This window comes from Phytophthora sojae (genome assembly GCF_000149755.1).
Source record: "Phytophthora sojae unplaced genomic scaffold PHYSOscaffold_5, whole genome shotgun sequence".
Classification (NCBI taxonomy): domain Eukaryota; phylum Oomycota; class Peronosporomycetes; order Peronosporales; family Peronosporaceae; genus Phytophthora; species Phytophthora sojae.
The window spans coordinates 4,251,826-4,269,691 of NW_009258119.1; the positions used below are offsets into that span (position 1 = coordinate 4,251,826).

At 50.4% G+C, this 17,866-nt stretch overlaps 10 protein-coding genes across 10 annotated transcripts; 2 read left to right on the top strand and 8 right to left on the bottom strand.

The window, feature by feature from the left end:
• Positions 1–389: 389 nt before the first annotated feature.
• PHYSODRAFT_315864 (hypothetical protein) lies at positions 390–1,666 on the top strand (the record flags this gene model as incomplete). The annotated part of the gene is made up of 2 exons (XM_009531119.1): positions 390–443; positions 521–1,666. 2 exons carry the CDS (start codon positions 390–392, stop codon positions 1,664–1,666), a joined length of 1,200 nt encoding a protein of 399 aa, XP_009529414.1.
• A 1,020-nt stretch (positions 1,667–2,686) lies between these two features.
• PHYSODRAFT_302117 (hypothetical protein) lies at positions 2,687–4,781 on the bottom strand (the record flags this gene model as incomplete). Its single annotated transcript, XM_009531120.1, has 2 exons — positions 2,687–4,092; positions 4,178–4,781. The coding sequence occupies 2 exons, from the start codon at positions 4,779–4,781 to the stop codon at positions 2,687–2,689; spliced, it is 2,010 nt and encodes a 669-aa protein (XP_009529415.1).
• A 245-nt stretch (positions 4,782–5,026) lies between these two features.
• Positions 5,027–6,676, bottom strand: PHYSODRAFT_260701 (phospholipase D-like protein; the record flags this gene model as incomplete). Its single annotated transcript, XM_009531121.1, has 1 exon — positions 5,027–6,676. One exon carries the CDS (start codon positions 6,674–6,676, stop codon positions 5,027–5,029), a length of 1,650 nt encoding a protein of 549 aa, XP_009529416.1.
• A 1,194-nt stretch (positions 6,677–7,870) lies between these two features.
• PHYSODRAFT_333887 (hypothetical protein) lies at positions 7,871–8,222 on the top strand (the record flags this gene model as incomplete). The annotated part of the gene is made up of 2 exons (XM_009531122.1): positions 7,871–8,128; positions 8,202–8,222. 2 exons carry the CDS (start codon positions 7,871–7,873, stop codon positions 8,220–8,222), a joined length of 279 nt encoding a protein of 92 aa, XP_009529417.1.
• Positions 8,223–8,305: 83 nt separating this feature from the next.
• On the bottom strand, positions 8,306–9,351 carry PHYSODRAFT_505047 (hypothetical protein; the record flags this gene model as incomplete). Its single annotated transcript, XM_009531123.1, has 2 exons — positions 8,306–9,143; positions 9,224–9,351. The coding sequence occupies 2 exons, from the start codon at positions 9,349–9,351 to the stop codon at positions 8,306–8,308; spliced, it is 966 nt and encodes a 321-aa protein (XP_009529418.1).
• A 957-nt stretch (positions 9,352–10,308) lies between these two features.
• PHYSODRAFT_509524 (hypothetical protein) lies at positions 10,309–10,904 on the bottom strand (the record flags this gene model as incomplete). Its single annotated transcript, XM_009531124.1, has 3 exons — positions 10,309–10,477; positions 10,513–10,634; positions 10,701–10,904. Coding segments are annotated over 3 exons (495 nt in total), but the record flags the coding sequence as incomplete, so codon positions are not given.
• A 404-nt stretch (positions 10,905–11,308) lies between these two features.
• Positions 11,309–11,735, bottom strand: PHYSODRAFT_377676 (hypothetical protein; the record flags this gene model as incomplete). The annotated part of the gene is made up of 2 exons (XM_009531125.1): positions 11,309–11,474; positions 11,545–11,735. Coding segments are annotated over 2 exons (357 nt in total), but the record flags the coding sequence as incomplete, so codon positions are not given.
• Positions 11,736–11,880: 145 nt separating this feature from the next.
• Positions 11,881–12,051, bottom strand: PHYSODRAFT_508669 (hypothetical protein; the record flags this gene model as incomplete). The annotated part of the gene is made up of 1 exon (XM_009531126.1): positions 11,881–12,051. A coding segment is annotated over one exon (171 nt), but the record flags the coding sequence as incomplete, so codon positions are not given.
• Positions 12,052–12,363: 312 nt separating this feature from the next.
• Positions 12,364–12,585, bottom strand: PHYSODRAFT_507446 (hypothetical protein; the record flags this gene model as incomplete). The annotated part of the gene is made up of 1 exon (XM_009531127.1): positions 12,364–12,585. A coding segment is annotated over one exon (222 nt), but the record flags the coding sequence as incomplete, so codon positions are not given.
• Positions 12,586–15,644: 3,059 nt separating this feature from the next.
• PHYSODRAFT_380505 (hypothetical protein) lies at positions 15,645–16,058 on the bottom strand (the record flags this gene model as incomplete). The annotated part of the gene is made up of 1 exon (XM_009531128.1): positions 15,645–16,058. A coding segment is annotated over one exon (414 nt), but the record flags the coding sequence as incomplete, so codon positions are not given.
• Between the last annotated feature and the right edge of the window lie 1,808 nt (positions 16,059–17,866).

A 17,866-nucleotide genomic window follows, 5' to 3' on the forward strand; every position in this document is an offset into this window, starting at 1 on the left:
GTCATCTTGCTGGTGGTGAGCGCTGTATTCCCAGAGTTGTTCCATTGGTTGGCGCGCCTCTTTGCTAGCCTCACGCTTCCGTTAAACCTCTGGGATCTTATTGAAAAGCTGGTGAACTCCAAAACCGTCTGCAGACTTTCCTCGACAGCCTGTCACGACTCAGTAAGCCGGTGGTGATCTACGCTAACATCAAGATAGTTGCGATCTGTTCGAGCAGAGCAAACTACATTGTGGTAGCACACTTCTCGCGAAAAATATTCGACATACTAAAAGTGGTTGCGCCTGAAAAATACGCATGTCAAGTATAGTAATTTACCATTATCACATCTATTCGCGGAACTTGCAGTGTGGTGCTTTGCGGAACAAGTCTAGCTACAAGGTTTAGCGGCATGGGTCAAACACACAGCGCGCCTCCCAACGAGGCGGTGCAGTTCCGTCAGATGGTCGGTCACTTCAACTTGTCCAAATCTACTTGGGGGTGGAGCTCAAAATTCACCACTGCTTCTGTCGTGTGCTGCAGGCGGTGGCGACGTATCGCGGAGACGTCGAAGCCCTGCGACCCATTTTCCGTCCTGAGCTACGGGGGCTGCAGATCTCGCGTTCCACTTACTTGGACATTTGCATGCAGGAGCAGACACACTTGCAAACACTCACGGATTCTCTAGAGCGAGAGGAACGACTCAACGAGTTGCAGGACGAGAAGATGGAGTTCTTCTCGGCAGTGGAGAGGGGCAAATTAGCGCTCGGAGATACATTACTGCATATCGCCGTTCGACTCGGACACGCAGAAGTGCTGGACTTTATGTTGCTCACGGACTACCAGAAGCCACCCAGGACTGCAGCTACTCCAAGTACTGCGAGCAGCGTTATGAGCAGCGCTACTACCGGCAGAGCGTCTACTGCTAACCTCGTTGCACCGCCACCTCTGCCTTCAAATACGCCGAACTTCAAGGGTGAATTGCCTCGAGACGTCGTAGGGACCAATTCTTCCCTCCAGCTTCTACTGGCAACCATCGATGACGTGCACGAGGTCTTTGGGTCGAGTTATCGCGATGAGCCCAAGATCCACCGCTTAGTTCGGTCTCTGCGACGTCTCTGGCCTTTGTGGATGTTTGAAGGCCAACAAGAAGCTGCTGCTCTGGTACGGGTGCTCTACGATGTACGGACCTCCGACCCAGCTTTTGGAGGTCTGGTACGCGTGGCGATGGCTGTAGCAGAGCGATTCCGAGTGGCTGTGTCACGCGATGGAGTTCGTATCGCAGTTACTTTGCTGGCAGAGCATGATGGGGGCATTCACCAGGCTCGACAAGCGTGGATGAAGGACTGGAGCAACGAACGCAAGCTCCAAGAATTCGCCGCAATTTTCCGGCGCTGGTTCCCCCTTTCCAAGCAGAGTGGCCGACGGAAAGACGAAGAAGAACAAGAAGCGCGTATAGTTTTCTTTGATGCAGCTATGATGACCTGGCTGCAGATTGCGCAGGATCTACGGCTTTTTGGGACTGGGTCAAATGCTGGACCCGTCGAGCTGGATGCTGCAGGGTTGAAGCGGTATGATTCACAAGTGTGGCAACGGCGGATCAGTCCACCACCCGCGTCCATAGGCGATCTCTGCGTGCATATTAATTCTCTTGAAGGGTATTTGAGACTGCCGCACCTCAGTGTATAGCCAGCGTTGCTCCGTTCCAACCCGCAGATATTTTCCAGGATAAATTACTGAAATGCTTGAACATCGGAAGTATTTTCTTCTTATTCGTGACTTTTTTTTTCATTAAGAGTACGGGCGTGTTGTTGGCACATTCTCCCAAGACCATGAAGCGCCCTGCAGGCCGATCGGTGAGCCTTTTGCCTTGCGAACCTGCCCAAGATCCTGCCTATCAGCGGATCTGCAACAGCGCACCGTCCAGAGTGATCCCGGATCAAGACGAGGACTGGAACTGGGGGTCTCTCGAACCCCCAAACGAAAGCACTGTATCGCTAGCATCGACCGAAGAAGCGTGGGCTGAGCGCTTGGCTGAAGACGACCAAGAAGCTGACGTTGGCGATATCCAAGTTGCAGCCCCGGAAGATACAGGCGTCGAGATCGAGGTTGCTGTTAGTGACCAACCAGCAGAAAGAGCAGGAGACTTCACCGACTTCATCGACCCAACGTCTCCCGATTCGACAGACAGCAGCGTCCTGTACAGCGACAGCGACGAGCCCTCCGAGTACTGGGCGAAAGCGTGGTCATACAGCCGCAGTCCGCTCTCAAACTGCAGCAGCCTCTCGTACGAAGACTCAGACGACGAAGAAGATGCAACTGATCGTAGCCGCGTTCCTCCAACCAAAGTCAGCAGTGATGACGAGATCAAGCGCCTACCGCAGCTTAACCCGTCTCCGAAGCCTTCGCCCAAGCTCACGCGCGTTTCCGACGTTGGTCCAGGCATGATGCGAGGATTGACGGCGATGATCCACGGCACAACCAGCTTCAATGGTCCAACTTCTATTTAACTCAACCTGCAGAGCTTTCCGTGTTCACAAAGATGGAACGAGGACAGAGTGTTTACCGCAGTGTAGCATCGTAACTTTTCGTAAGCACTGCGAAGAAAAGCAGATCTTGGCTTTGATACAAAACGTGGCTGCTCGAAACTACAGCTGAAAACAGGTACATTCATGGCCCTGCCACTTTAATGGGAGTATCCGCTTGTAGCTACCCACTGTACGCGACGTCAATTTGATACGTGTCTGCAGTGTAGCCTGGAGTGCAGCTGACGGTGTGGAGAATCACATCCCGATTTTGCCTATATGGATCCATGAGCAGTTCCGAATATCCACTCAATTGCATGGAGCTAAACGCGTCAGTCTCGCCGCTGCTGATTCGATCGAGCTCCTTGCAATACATCGATCCAGCCATGAACAAGGACCACCCTTCCAGAGCTAAACTCTTAGTTACAAAGGGATCGATCCATTGCCAAAGGAACGAAATGTCTGTATCTGTCATGTAAATTGATCTGAGTGTCGGTGAGAACTTGGTCACATTTCGAGGCAGCTCCAGTAGTTCAGTCCCCCCTACGCCCAAGACTTGTATGCCATTGATCTCAAAGACTTCTGGCGGTAACTCAGCGATGGGATTCCCAGTCAGAATTAGGTGAGTGGGCTCCAAACGTACCAGAGCAGAGGTAAGCTGGCTGTACTCGATATAAATGAAAGTTCCAACTATCCACTTGGAGTCCAAATCGTCGGGTAGAGACCTCAAATTTGTAAAGTAGAGCTCAATATCTAACAGTTTGTGCGGGAAATCGGAGGACTGAAGACCTGCATACAGAACGCCTCCAGTCATATTAACTCGAGTCAAGTACAGCCACATCATACTCGGGTGGTTTGTGTTTGTTAGGGCAGCAGAAGCGCTCCAACTGTCTATGGTTGAGTCGAAAATCTTGACAATCCTCGCGTGGGAAAAGTCTTGGAGTGAGTCGGGCATCTCAAGGGACGGACAGTGGCGAATCACTAGTATAATCGCGTTCGATCTATCGAATTCGCCCCACTTCTCTTCGAGTTGGTGCTGCTTACCGTAGATACCCAGTTGTTCACAGTTGAGGTCCACCAGATAGCAAGCTTGCGCTGATACTCCCCAGGGGTATACTTGAAGTAGGCATTGAGGTAATGCTGGTCTAACTGAAGCTTGGGCGTGAAGGGCAAGCACAACGACACCCCACAAAAGCAGCAATATATACACTGCTCTCCGTAACCTGCGCTCAGATAGAATAGTTCGACTGCAATTGTTAGATATCGGTGGCTCCAAGTCAAGCGTTGGGGGTGCACTGCTCTTTGGGTGTGGGGTGTCACGGATTGGCTTCACAGCAACCGTATCGCAGGCAATTCGACTACTCACAGTTGGCGCGGGACGTAAAAGTTCCTTCATATTCGTGGTAGAAAACACAACTCCGAGAGAAAAAATACTTCGACTGACTAGATCCGGCCAAGAAACCACGACGATCATCTGAAACTCGCTTATGGCATGAGCAAACCAATCGTCGTCGTACCATTTCTCCATCGGAAAACCTGCGATCTGCGGGTTGTAATCACCAACGTAGCTGAGCACGACAGCTACCGGCACTATGATAAAGGAGATGAGATTCAACGCGCAGTCGAGAAAGATACTGGCGAAGCGCTTCCAAGCCTCACCCCGCCACGAAAATACCGAGTAAATGGCAAACGAAGACCAACAGTTGAGTCACAAAAGATCGGTTCAGTGTCATGCGAGGAAGTAGCCAACTCATTCGGTAAGCTTGCACTGACTGGAGCGTTGTCTCGGCAAGTTTACGGGCGATCAGGATTGTATGAAATTTGGATCCATTCACCCCGAGAAGTCCTTGACGAGCCAAAACTTTCCCGTACAGCTGAGAAATAAAACTTCTGAGACGAAATACCAAGCTGCCGTCGGTAATTTCTAGGCCGAATATTTCTTTGGAGGCCTTCTTGTCATTTAGCCAAGGTGAATAGACCAATCTCCCGTGATAAATCGAGCCAACAAACATTAGCATGGCACAGATGCAATGCATCGCTGCCAGCGTGAGGTTAACGGCAGCAATGGCACGAAAATGCTTGGCCTGCATGCCGATCCCGACGAAGTCAAAGCACTCATACAGAAACGTGTCTTCCAATCCCCAGTAGAACAGAGCGTAGGCGAGATGATATCCACTCGTCACCAAGTGAACAGCAAGTAGTATGCACCACCAGAGTGCAAAACTCCCACGCGAGAGGTTAACATACTCGAATTCTGGAGATACTGGCTCTGCTGTCATGATCAGCCCGGGGACAAAGTGCCCAGGCTGCGTCCAACTGGATAACAATGCTGCCGTCAAAAATAAAAGTACTGCACAAGTTGCTCTCTCTATGTTCAAAATGGATAATGTTCGCAGCCTAAAAGTAGATCGAGTGTCTACCGATGATCCCTCGACCTCGTCGCCCTGCAAACTACCATATTGGTAGCCACACTTACTAGACACAGTACACAATTTCACTCATTTGATCAAGATAATTCAAGTTTCTATTCTGTAATCTCCTCGTACGTGCACGTGTCCTGTGGATCTGACACCTTTCGAACCAGATCCGTGAGAAGCGCAAAGTACGCGTGATGCTCGATCTCCATCTTGGCCAGAACCGTAGACGCATCAGCAGCCGCGATCCGCAACTGATCCGCAGCCTCCACGAACGTCATGCCGTCCAGCTCCTCGTAGCTCCGCCCCGTCATCTCCTGGAACTTGCGGACGCGAAAGTCGCGAGGCAGCCTGCCTACCGTCACGCCCTCGGGGGACTCCACCGTGTCGCCGTCCACAATGTCCGCGTTCAGCTCCGTGTCCGACGTCATGCTGCGACGGTTCCAGTTGGCCGAGCCCACGGACAAATACACATCGTCGATGATCACCACTTTGGTGTGGATGAGCAGGTTCCGCTCGGCCTTGACCGTGTAGATCTGGAACTTGTCCGGGTACTTCTCTCGGATGGGCGACACCATCTCGTACAGGTACTTGATGTAGCCTCCGTTGGCCAGCATCTTGGTCTGCGGGTTGGCGATGACCACGAGGCGCTGGATCCTCGGCATCACCTCCATGATGGCGTCCAGCAGCTCCGGCACGAGGATGAAGTACTGGTCCTCGACGTAGATGAAGTTCTGGGCCTTCTTGATGGCTTTGACGCGCGCGCGGAACAGCGAGGTCTCTCCGCGCGGGGCGAACTCCTTGTAGTGTTTGTACTTGCAGCTGAAGGTGCGCGTGATCTGGACGCTCTGGTTGCCTAGAGTACCGGTAGTGTTGCTGCTGGCGTAGTTGAGTGGCGGGATGTCAGTGCACGTTGGGTTCTCGAAGTCGAGCAAGTCGTCAACTATCCCTTGGCTGGGCAGATAGTCCGAGTTCCATCGATCCACGAAGTTGTTGGCGACATCCTTGGCGGCAGGTCCATGGATCCGAACGTGACCGTCGATCCAGCCTTGAGTCTTGAAAGTGATACCAGCGGCGTCTCGAAGCGCGCTGTTGTTGTGGTAGATGGTGTCCCACCGGTCGTTGGCTAGATCGAGGCCTCCCACGTAGGCAACGGGCTGGTCAGTCTCACTCGAGGATTCATTCGCTACGATGGCCAAGGTTTTCTGGTGGTGAGACGACACAACGTAGGGGAGTCGGTCGTCGAAAATGAGCTTCGCGTCGGCCCCGTTGATCGGAGACGCGGGGATGCCGTTGATGAAGTCCCGAGCCTTGACGTTGAACGACTTGTACTTGAGGTTGTGCCAGTTGAGGATGTTGACATTTCCTCCTCGATTCACGATGTCCGTGAACACTTTGCCTACGCCAGTCGTGGCTCCGGTGGGGTCGACGTCCGGCTTCAGCGGGACGAGAGCTGTAACGTAGGCGCTGAGCAGGACTCGGTCGCCCTCCTTGGTGCCAGTGAGGTCGTCGTAGACAGCGTTGTAGAATTCGTTCGCCACCGTGAAGGGCGTGATGGCGTTGCCGGTTGTATACACCGCCATGTCGCGTCGTAGAATACCTCCTCGCGACTCGGTGATCTCCTGTTCGGTGAGGAACCAGTCCGTGGCATCGAGAAGAGGCTGTTGTACTGCTGAAGACGCGGAGAGCGACGAAGACACTTGAAAGGCCAAAGAGATAAAGGCAAGTACAAGCCTGGCGCTTGTGTGGACGTTGACCATCTTGGTCCGAGAAGCGAATGTGAGAGGCATTGCGCTTTGATCCCAAGAGAGGTGACAAGGACTTGTCTATTGCAACCGATAGTGGCTGCTAGCACCGGACCAGCCAGTAAGAGATCTTGAGATGTGCTTAGAGCTACAGCTGGTGATTTGACGTTCAACACTCCAAAATCGGTGAAGGAACTCCTTCATTTGCGAAAAGGACGAGAAGGAGGCAAGCGGACGTCGGCAGGTGCGAGGCCGTCGAAATGCAACCCCCTGCTAGCTAGGAGAGGGTGTGCGTGTGTGCTAAGATCATGGTATCATTTGCGTGTTAGCTGGGGCACAGGGCCAACACAAGCACGCGGTATTTGCGGAGGGGGCCCTTGCACCGAGCTTTCCAGCGCCTCGTGCAGTACTCGGCTCGCTAGACTGCTTGGCGCGGGGGCGTCCAGCCAAGCGCAGCCCGGCAGGCAACATGTTGTGGTAACAAGTAGTTGGCACTAAACATTAAAGTAGATCCAGCGTGTGTTGCTTAGCGCCTCGAAGCACTTTTGTCAGTACTGTAGCTACTTCAGACTACACGCAATGGTACAGTAACATACAGAATACAGCATTTAGTGCAGCTCAGCCGCTTGCTCTCGAACCGAAGTGATATGTAGTGTCACTGTGAGGACACTTAGACCCAAGGACTTGGCGATCAAGTCCTCCAACTCGGTGGCCAAATTGACCAGACTTGGCCACTTGGCCCATGCTCGTGCTGGTGCTCGCTCGGTTGGTTGGTTGCTGGCAGCAACTTGCTGCCAACTTGGTTGGAACGTCCAACCAACATACGGAAATGTTCTCGACAAAAAACAGAGTGTCAGCCTATTCTTTTACCGTGCACCGGGCCAGTCGGTGTGGCCCGGTGCACCGACTGGAGCTGACCCGGTGCAAGTATCCTCTGTCATTGCAACCATGCGCGTGGGTGCTGGTACCCAGCTTCTGGCTCTAGCGCTAAAGCAACCCCAAAACCAGCTGGCACCCGGTAATTTATTTTAAATGACGCGTAAATGACAGGGACACGTCGCCCTCGTCATGGTCTTGCTGCATATATCTCTAAATTTAGACACGTCGTGGTGGCGTCTAACTGATGTTCTCTACACAGCAATACGTGAAACACATGACAATATGTGTCCCACATTTTCAACACTTGGGAGATTTTGAGCGACAGCAAAAATGAAGAAGAAATCGCTGGCACATGAGCTGGTGCACGCGAGAATCGCCGAGATTGCACTCCTCAAGAAGAAGCTGGATGAGCTTACCGAGCATCTGGAAAAGCTTCTGGCAGCGCAGCTACAAATCCAAGCCCTCGTCGAAGATCGCGAAGAGAACAGCTATGCATTAGCAGCCGTCTTGGGCGATGAAGGGGCCGACCAAGGTGGTCTCACCGCAGAGGACGACGCTGTTTCCCTCGATGTTCTACTGGAGCTGGCGGTGCGAAAAATGAAAGACTAATGCAGCATATACTCTGTATTTAAAGGTAAATACAGACTGTGGTGTTTCTCAGAGCTGGTTCTGTAGCTACTGATGAATCTGGCTAGCTTTAGCGACGTCGCGTTCAGAGAGATGACGTTCTTGGGAGTAACACATGATGACCCACAGCATTTTCAATCACATCACCTTGACGTCGTTCTTGGAAATTCTTGAAAGTTGCATCTGCAAGCTCCCCGTAAGATAGCTGTGGGCTTGGGCTACTACCATTACACCACAGCTAGCAAAATCAGGTTGTTGAGGGGCACAGATCCACTCAATCGGATCGAAGAAAAGATGGCCACGGGGGTCAGAAGCCTTGTGCCACCGCTCCACATAACCACGAAGCCCCTCCTTTCCTTCATTTTCTTTGTCTTTCGGAATTCCAGTCCACACGATTTCCATTTCATGGTGATAGTCATCATCAATGAGCGGCTCGTACATGTATCCATGCACCCGAAGCTTGCTTGTTTTTGCCGTGTAGCGTAGGCGAAGGATAATTACCCCCCAGTGGTCTGCGTGCAGATTAACGGGGTGGATAATAAATTTCGTTGCTGCAAGTGCTGTCTTAGGGAGACTTGGCCATCCGATAGCCCATGTCAGTGATGACAGCACATGGCACTTCCCCACCGATCTCGCAAGGGTCTCCAAGCAAAAGTCCACAGGGCTATCATTTAGCCATCCACGACAGATCCCTCCCACGATGTTGTCAAAGCTGATCAGGACTTTGTTGGAGAGCGTCACAAATTCAGTGCGAAGTCGACTTGAAGTAAACTTTGAGATAATTTCGTTCGCTAGACCTTGGTGCCGCTCGGGAACAGCATCACGCGGTAGTCCTGCAGTTGCTGTCTCCGCAGCGAAAAGATCCACGATGGAGTCAACTTTACGCCAATCTTGCTCCAGCCACTTTCGGTCCTTCAACCATGAGGTACACTTCACCTTGATCGCGTAGAATCCTGTTAGAACACCTACATATTGTCTAGAAACATAAGCATGTTAAAGCAACCCTATTAAAGCAACCATATCGCTAAAGCAACCATATCGCTAAAGCAACCATACCCGCTAAATTTCCACAGTTTTGGATCAATCGCCAAGACGACGTCGAGAACAAGTCCTTGCTTCTTGGCCTTTTCATCCAGTACAATTGGCTGCTTCTCCTTCCGGGTAGTAGTCATTGCTGCCTGCATTGATAGGACGAGGTCTTGTGGAATTACAAATGTGTGCATGTAGTCCGCAGGTCGTACAATTTCCCAATGACAATCAATCTTCCGAGCTCGTAGATAGGCATCCTCCAGCTGAACAGGATACTTCGACAGCATCTCCATCACGCGCTTCAGATTTGAGGTCTTTCTGGCCCAAATCAGGAACTGATCCAAAGTCACGGCAAGTTCAGTGGGGTACTTGTGAACAGCAAGACGGTCGGCTTTGAGACTGATCGTAGTTTGCCTCAGCTGTTTCGGAGTTGACCTTGACTTTCCTTGGCTTGGTGGCTTAGGAACTCTAACGACATTGACCTGGCGCACGCGCGACTCTTTGTCAGGCTTCGTAGAGCTTGAAACCTTGTCACAGCTACTCATTCCGCAGCTGTCATGAGATTTCTCGTCGATGGGGGGTCGAATTGGAGATGACTGCGAAAGGTAAATGCGTTGTGTCGGTAACATACTTTCGTCGGACTCGTAATCGCCATAATTCATGGTCATGGGGCTGCTTTCCAATGCGTCCATGAGCGTCATAGTCCCCATTGCCTCCACGGGGTCCAGAATGGAGTCTGAGACAGGTTCAGATACATCTTCTTCTTGCTTGCTATCTTCAGCAGATTCTGTAGAACTCGGTTGGGGGGCAGGGTTGACACGGTTGAGCCCTATGTCGATCGTTTCCTTCCAGGCACTTAGCTCTTGGTAGAAGTCTGCACTAGACAAATCTGACAGGTGTTCCAATAGCGGTTCCAGCATCGCTTTTGCGTATGCGTATTTTTCAGCTGAAGACAATACAACCTGGTTTGCCCGTTCACCTCGCCGTAGCCGTACGTACGCGACTTGCTTCCTAGCTTTGGTTGGCGAAGCGTTACCCCCCGCAGCATAAAGTGGTTGTTCTGGTTCAGCCCCAGTGTCGTTCGGCAACTTTACTTTCGGCAACCTTAACTTGGACATCTGCACAATTGGCTGTAACATTTCCGCTGCAGCCGTCAATTCGTTTTTCACTTCCAAGGTCTGGTACGAACTCCACCGATCATGAATTGCCATAGCTGGAAGCAGTTTGAAGCCATGCCCCTCGCGTGCTAAGTACATAAGATGACGACATGGTAAATGGTGACTGCTATAAAATAGACAAGTACACGTCCACTCCACATCGTGACAGCGAAAGGTTTGATTCCCGCAATAATTTTCCATTGTGAAGGACTCGACGCTGTACGCTCACAAGTCGCATCTGCCATGAAGTTCACAAATCGTTCCCACTCTTTTCTCACTTTCTCGAAGATGTCAGGGTACAGTCGAGTTGCTACCGTCAGGAGAAACATCGGTATGGTTTTAGGAACGGGCGAAGTCGAATGGTGCTGCGCGATGACGAACCCGATCTGCTGAGTTATCATGATTTGATGCTGCACCAAGCCCGCAATAGTCTTGTCAATTCGTGTCTTGTGCCCCAACAGTATTTTCACTTGATTCCAGTTTGACTCGATCCTGTTCGTTGTAGTATTCCCAGCCGTGGAAAATTTGCTGCGAGCAAAGTTCGCCCACATGTCTCGACACGAATCCCAGTTCTTTTCAAAGTACGAGAATAAAGCTTGTTTCTTGTTGTCTTCGCAGTATTGCTTCAATGCACCGTAACTAGAATCGTAACCTGTCTCTGTGGAGCTGCATATGGTTTGTTTCCAAAGTTAGCGTTACCACAAGAATCATAAATAGAACCTGTTGCGTACCTGTACAGCGTTTTTATCATCAGGTTGAGTAACTCGTCGCGTTCAGACACCTTCAGCTTGTATGGGGCCCGCTGCATCACCTTCTTCCAGTACGAAATGGCATGGAATTGACAAAGTTCCTTTTTTCTTCTAAAAACTTTCGCAGCAGGAAATAGTGTTTTCAGCACCCTCCACTCATCGAAATCTTTGTCGATCACGATGGAGGATATCATCCGCCAACTTGGGTTCTTCTCTTGGAAATACTCCAGGATTGTTGTCATCATCGGAGCTCGTTGGTTGAGGCATATGAAGTCTACAACTGGGAACCCTCTACCAGTAGCGGTTGTGACGACCAGACTCCCTGAAATATCCAACACACAACAGTAGGAAATCACTTTGTTAATACGGTTGCTATATCATCGATATGGTTGCTATAACTACGCAAGGTTGCCGTAACAAGGATAAAGTTGCTATACCGAACAACTCATACGCACCCAAGTGATAGCCCAAATTGTTCGTGCCGTGAGTGAAATCCATCGTAATAGTGTCGCCCCAGCGCTCAAACATCAACTTCTGCACCTTTGTTTGCATCACGATACCGCATGTCACGTCCATTTGGTCTTGAATAACAAGGACGTCACTACCGTCTAACTGGCGGATAGCTTGCAGCATGTCTTTCAAACGGGCCTCCGCTGCGTCGTGCCCCATAATACTGCGGATCAGATTACGGGTCTGTTGAGGTGTTATTTTGCAGCCTAGCAAACACACAAAGCGCGAACAGTAACGTAAGTATCACTTCAGCAAATCATATATAAAACTACGCACCGATTCCCTCATTCAGGAAGTTCGTGATGTGCTTGGAAGAAACACTAGCATCCGTTAAAGTCTTAACATCTTCGAGATCTTGCTCGTCCAACGGAAGTGTCTTTGTTGTCAGGTACAACGATGCTTGCGTTCGGGTGGTCGGGTGCGTGTGGGTAAAGTTCTGATTATCAACAGCGACATGTAAGAAATACTAACAAAGCAAACAAATACACGAAAAGGCAGATACCTCGTATCTTATGACAATTCGAAATTTGCCATTTTCCATCCGCTGAACGGTTGGTGTCATGCGTGCAGGACACCTGCAATAGTTGCCTTTTCTATTGCGATGTCCCTTGGAGCGCGACGCTTGCGAAACACCGTGTGTACAGCGGAGGACCTTGTGACTCCAATTAAAACGTGAAGGGATTTGGTCCCGATGATTGCTGCATATGAAAGGGGGTTTCGTTAATAACTTAAATTTCGCATCAAACAGAGGTCACACATACCTGTTGTACTGATTTCGTGTCTCCGAGCTTCGTACTCGAAACTTGAGGTGGTGCTTCTGCTTGTATATTTTCAAGTGTGCGTTGAACTTGCTCCAACTCTTGATAATCGCTGGGGTAAAGGGCGGAACGGGGTTGATAATTTCTTTGCGCTCCTCGTTGATCTCCCGCAACTCGTCAAGGTGCTTGCTTGATCGCTTCCGCGGTATGTACTGCTTGTTCCGCTTGGATAAACGTGGGGCCGAATCAGCGTCGACAGACTCGTGAAGCTGCAGCTCCGCCTTACGCTTTTTCGCGAAAGATTGGGCTTCATCCCCAGCAGAAAGCTTGCATTTGGCCAGAGCGGTATCTATCGATTCCAAAGTGAATGTCAATATTAATGATAGCGCAACCTTTTTGCTTAAAGCAACTTTAACGAGAATACCTGGTGTTTTCTTGCGTGCTGTGGTTTTCTTTCTCGGCTCGGGACTCTGTTTGCGTGTCCTGCGTTCTAAACAAACTAAAAAAATACACAATACATTATCAGTTCAACTCAGTAAGTATCAACAATAATCCAAACGAGTCTTACCCGCTTCTGCTTCGTCTTCTGTGCTGGATTCTCCGTCGTCGTCTGCCTCCTGTTCATCGTCACTCGCCTCCTCTTCATCGTCGTCACCCTCCTCTTCATCGCTATCGCTCTCCTCGTCATCATCGACCTCTTCTTCGTCTTCCTCCTCTTGGTAGCAATCCTCCGCCTCTTCGTCGCCGTTGTCTTCCTCATCCTCCTCGTCCAGAACAAAGTCTTCGTCTTCGTCGTCGTCTTTTTTAATCCCGAGAGCGGCGTACATGTAGTTTAGCTCCTCGTTTACGTTCCGCAGCTTTCGGCCTAAACAATACATACCGACAGAATTCAAACAAAATGTGAGGCACGTAGATACTCTCGTTGCCACCAACATGGAGCATACTGATTACCGTTTATAATGGCTCCCCCCGCAGGAGCCATCGGTCCCCCCTCGCCGTTTGGTGCTTGACTGATTCGCGAGAGGTGCGTGCCCCACGTGGCCTCCGTTCAGCAGCGCGATTCTTAAAATGAGCGGCTGTGAGGTGGCGCACTTAATGGCATCGTACCTAATCAGAAGCGCACTTTAGCGTACTTTGCGTACCTAAGGGCTTATTGTAATTTAGACATTTAAATTACGCTCGTAATTTTTGAAATCCCTAAAAGCAACCATACATGTCTCAGAATGGCTAAAAGCAACCATACTTATGGTTGCTCTAACCACTCCCCTCTAGTGCCGCAGTCGTGGCCGAAAAGCAGGGTCATTCATCACGTGAGGTACTTCGTTATTACCAACTGGAACATGATCAGGGATTTGAATCGTAGTGGTTCTTGCAAATTGCAAGTTATTGTGCTTTTCAGTTGTTTTGGCGAATCGGACGTGTAAAACAGCTACCTACTAAGATGGGGCTAGGTTATCGGAGCAGATTAGCAGGTCCGTCGTAGGGAATTAGGACCAAGAATTGCTAGTCCGATGGAAGCACTTGCGCAGGTCCTACAAACAGCCGAAAGTCCGAATGTCGCCCATTTTCACGGCATTCGGGGTTTGAGGTCTTACGAAGGACTCCTGCCAAGTCTTGTGGCAGGACTTTCATACGAGCTGACTCTAATACGGCGTATGTCAAACGCAGAATAAACTTAGGGAAACACGATGCAGTCGATACGTTAAACACTCCAGTCTTCGCCCTTCGCCTTCGCGGGTTCCGGCATTGCATGCTTCCCTAAACAAAGCTTGCTTGGCTTGGACTCCAACCGGAGTCCATTGAACGGAAGACTCCGGGAGACCGCTCATCGGACTCGTCCGAGATTTGCAGCTCAGATTTAGAGACCGCCAACCTCAGATTAACTGACCTCCAAAGTCCTACGCAGGACTCGGCAAAATGACCGAAAGACACAATACAATAGAGAGGTTTCGCAAGTTAAACTTGTGGAAGTTAGAGCCGTTCGAAAGATTTGACAGAGAGCGGCCATAGATTTATTCGGCCAAGTTCTAGAACGAGCTTTCGCAACTTAGACTTGTACGTCTGTAGCATTTTCAAAGATGAACTCTACTTACGTACAAGACCTTCTCGTGCTCGGCATGCTCTCAGAGGAAGAAACGGTTTGTCTCCTCTCTGCTTGAACGTCGTCCACAAGCAACGTCCCCCGGTCCATTTCCTACGGCGAACGCTTTAACATCAACGCGCTCAACGACTACGAAACACGGTTCTACTGTCGCTTCTGGAAGCGAGACCTATTTCGCCTGGCATACCCGGGACGTTATGGAGACTTAAGCCGCTTTTTCGGGCGGTCCGCCCCTATTGTCTGCATGATATTTAACTTCATGCTGGGGTTGGTGTACGACAAGTACAAATGCCTACTCACCATTGAATGTGGGCTACTTACATCGTCGCGATTGGAGGAGTACGCTGCTGCTGTGGCACAACGTGGAGCACTGGAGCCGAGATGCATTGGTTTTATCGATGGCACTGTGCGTGCTATCGCACGCCCAACGCGCAACCAAAAACAATTTTACAACGGACACAAGAGGAAACACGCGCTAAAATACCAAGGAGTAATGGCGCCGGACGGACTATTCATCGACTTTACGGTCCTACGGTTGGACGTCGTCGCGACTCTTGGCTTTTAAGGCAGAGTGGACTGCTGGAGCGCCTTCCGCGTGTCTTACATCACGACGGGGAACTTCCGTATTGCATCTATGGGGATCCTGCCTACCCACTCAAACCAACGCTGCACGTCGGTTTCAAAGGCTCCAATCTGAGTGATACGCAAAAGGCATTCAATGCGGCTATGAGTAAAGTTCGCGTGGCAGTGGAGGGATCATTCGCTTATGGCCGTTTCTTGATCAGCGACTGAGTCAAAGACTATATCTATCACCTGTGGGGAAACACTACTTGGTCGGTGTACTCCTGACAAACTTCCGCAACTGTTCCAACCCCAACCAGATCAGCAAATTCTTTTCCATTAAGCCGACAAGCCTCGAGGAGTATCTTAGTCTAGCTACTACGAACTAGTCTTGCTGACGACAGCCTTTAACATTTCAATAAACGCAAGCCGCTCGTCTCGCTCAAGTTCCATTCGCAGCTCTTGCAGTTCCAGGCGTCGCTCCTCCAACGCAAGCCGCTTCTCCTCGTTGGCGACCTTCCTCCCTTCCAGTGCTTGAGCGACTTGGTCGCGGCGTTCGAGATTAGCAACCAGTTGCTGCTGCTGCGATCCACCTTTTCCTCCTCCTCGGCTCATCCCTTCTAAGGCTGCGTCGCGCATAGCGCTAGCTTGCTCGTCCTTCTGCTGCTGCTGGTCCTTCTGCTGCTTCTTGTCGTTCTTCAGCAGCGCCTCTATCTCGCGCATCTCCAGCAGCTCCGCCAGACATTCGTCCTTCGGCGTGTACTCTTCACACGGCCCGCTTCGTTTCTCACTCGCCTTCTGCTTTGCCTCATACGCATCTACGAGCTGGTTGTAGCGCTCGCGGTAACGGCGACCGTCGACGTCCACTTCCAAAGCTGCAGCTACATCAGCCCAAGTCTGGGTCTTCTTCCCGTAGTCTTCCCCATACGGATTTCTTGCTTGAGCTTCCTGGATCAGTTGGAAGTCAAGCTCATCCGTAAAGCGGACCATCGTTTTACGAGGCTTCGTCGGTGGGGCCTCCTCCACGGGGTTGTTGTGCGTTTGGCTTGGCTTCTCCATAGTAAAGATTACTGGGAGATTGTAAGATGCTTACCCGTATCTCCTCAAGTACCAACGTGTACAGGGCGTTCTAGACGTTCTAGACGAGTCGAGAACAACTTGTAGACACACGTCTCTATAGAGGGGTAGGGAATGTATTGTCGCTAACTCCCACAAGTTGCTTTGCGAAACCTCTCTAATGATGCAGTACTACATGGAAACATCAGTCTACGAATATATGTGTCGATTTTAAACTACGCATCCATGCTAGAGCTGTGCTGGTACGGCACTTTGCTGTGAGACTTGCTGGGGGGGTGCAACACTGCCGTGTGCCATTCTCAAGCATGCCCAGGAAGCCCTTAGACAAATTGAAAAGCCGTTTAGTGTTGAAGGGGCATCGTTCCGGCCGTCCCGTAAGCCGTCCCGTATAGCAGAGTTTGTGGTAATTGTAGATGCGAGCTGCGTCATGAAAAACAAAATCGAACCTTTTAAAATGTTATCGGTGAACATTTCCGAACCTGTATTGGCAGGAACTACAAGGTATTGGATGACCCCATCTGTAATCACACTGTGGTTTGTGCCACGTAAGTGGTTGCCGATCACGATTCCTATCTGTCTGTATCTCGATGTACACTTTCAGTGAGGAATTTCCATAAATCAGTGATTTTCACTGAGATTTGACAAAATGATTGTGACAGTTTGCCTGAATTCACTGACGCAGGTATAGTAGTATAGTACTGGCACGTCTTTACAATTTTCTAGTCAGATTTGGAACTATAGTAATACTACAAATAGTACACGTAGGTAGCGTGTTACCTACAAAAATACTATATAAAATAGTAGTGCTTGGTGGTTATACTTTTTGCACTATACAACGTGTCTGTTATTCTGCACTAATATTGAAGCAACTTTATTAGGGTCTAAGCTTCTCCACTATTGTTTTGCATCTGCCCTTCCGCCGACATAACCCAGCTTTTTCGCGATAGAACAAAGTGTATAAGCTCAACGGACCCAGGTAATGGTGCATTCCCTAGTGGATGGTACAAGACATCTGTGTTATGAATCGGCTCCGGTTGCAGCCGTTAGCGCACACGGTGGTGCGTTGGCGCACTGGAGGGGGCGTCGCAGGAGCGACGGTGCGGACACTGCCCTGGAAGAAGCCGAAGGAAGGAGAGACAAGGTCCTGGGGGGGAGGACAGCAGGGGACAGGAGTTGAAGTGCAACGAGTGGTTGGGAGCTCTGGAGACGCTGCCCAACGTGCATGTGTAGCAGTAGGAGTAGGAGCTCAGTCTAATATCTACCAAGTGCGTGTCAAGTCGTGCGGGTGTTCGCCTCCTCAGTCTTCCTCGAGGTCGTGGCCTCACTGCGTGGAGCGAACCGACCCTGAGTGGAACAATCTGTGCCGGCTGAATCTTTATTTGCGGAACCACGGACGGCCTCAGGCAATGATTCACTTCGTCATGTAAGTTATGTACTGTAGTTGGTTAAGGCTTACTGTTGAGGCACTCCGCAAACATGTTATCGGTTTTTCACCCTAAACGTGTTAGTTGTTTGCTGCTATCGCTAGAATTCAAATTAATGGCCCCTCAAGCGAATTGGTATTAGTTGTCGAGTCCGTATCTTCGCACCACGAGTAATCTCGTACACGCGGATCCCATGATTGCCAATTCCTACACAAATCAGTGATTGGTGTCGAGGAGAAGAATTTCGCATTCAAGTCAGTACTTTCCGCAACTAACTGACATGTCAATACGCTATGTCGATCTGGTCCTTGAAGAGCTGGAAAGAGCCGTGTG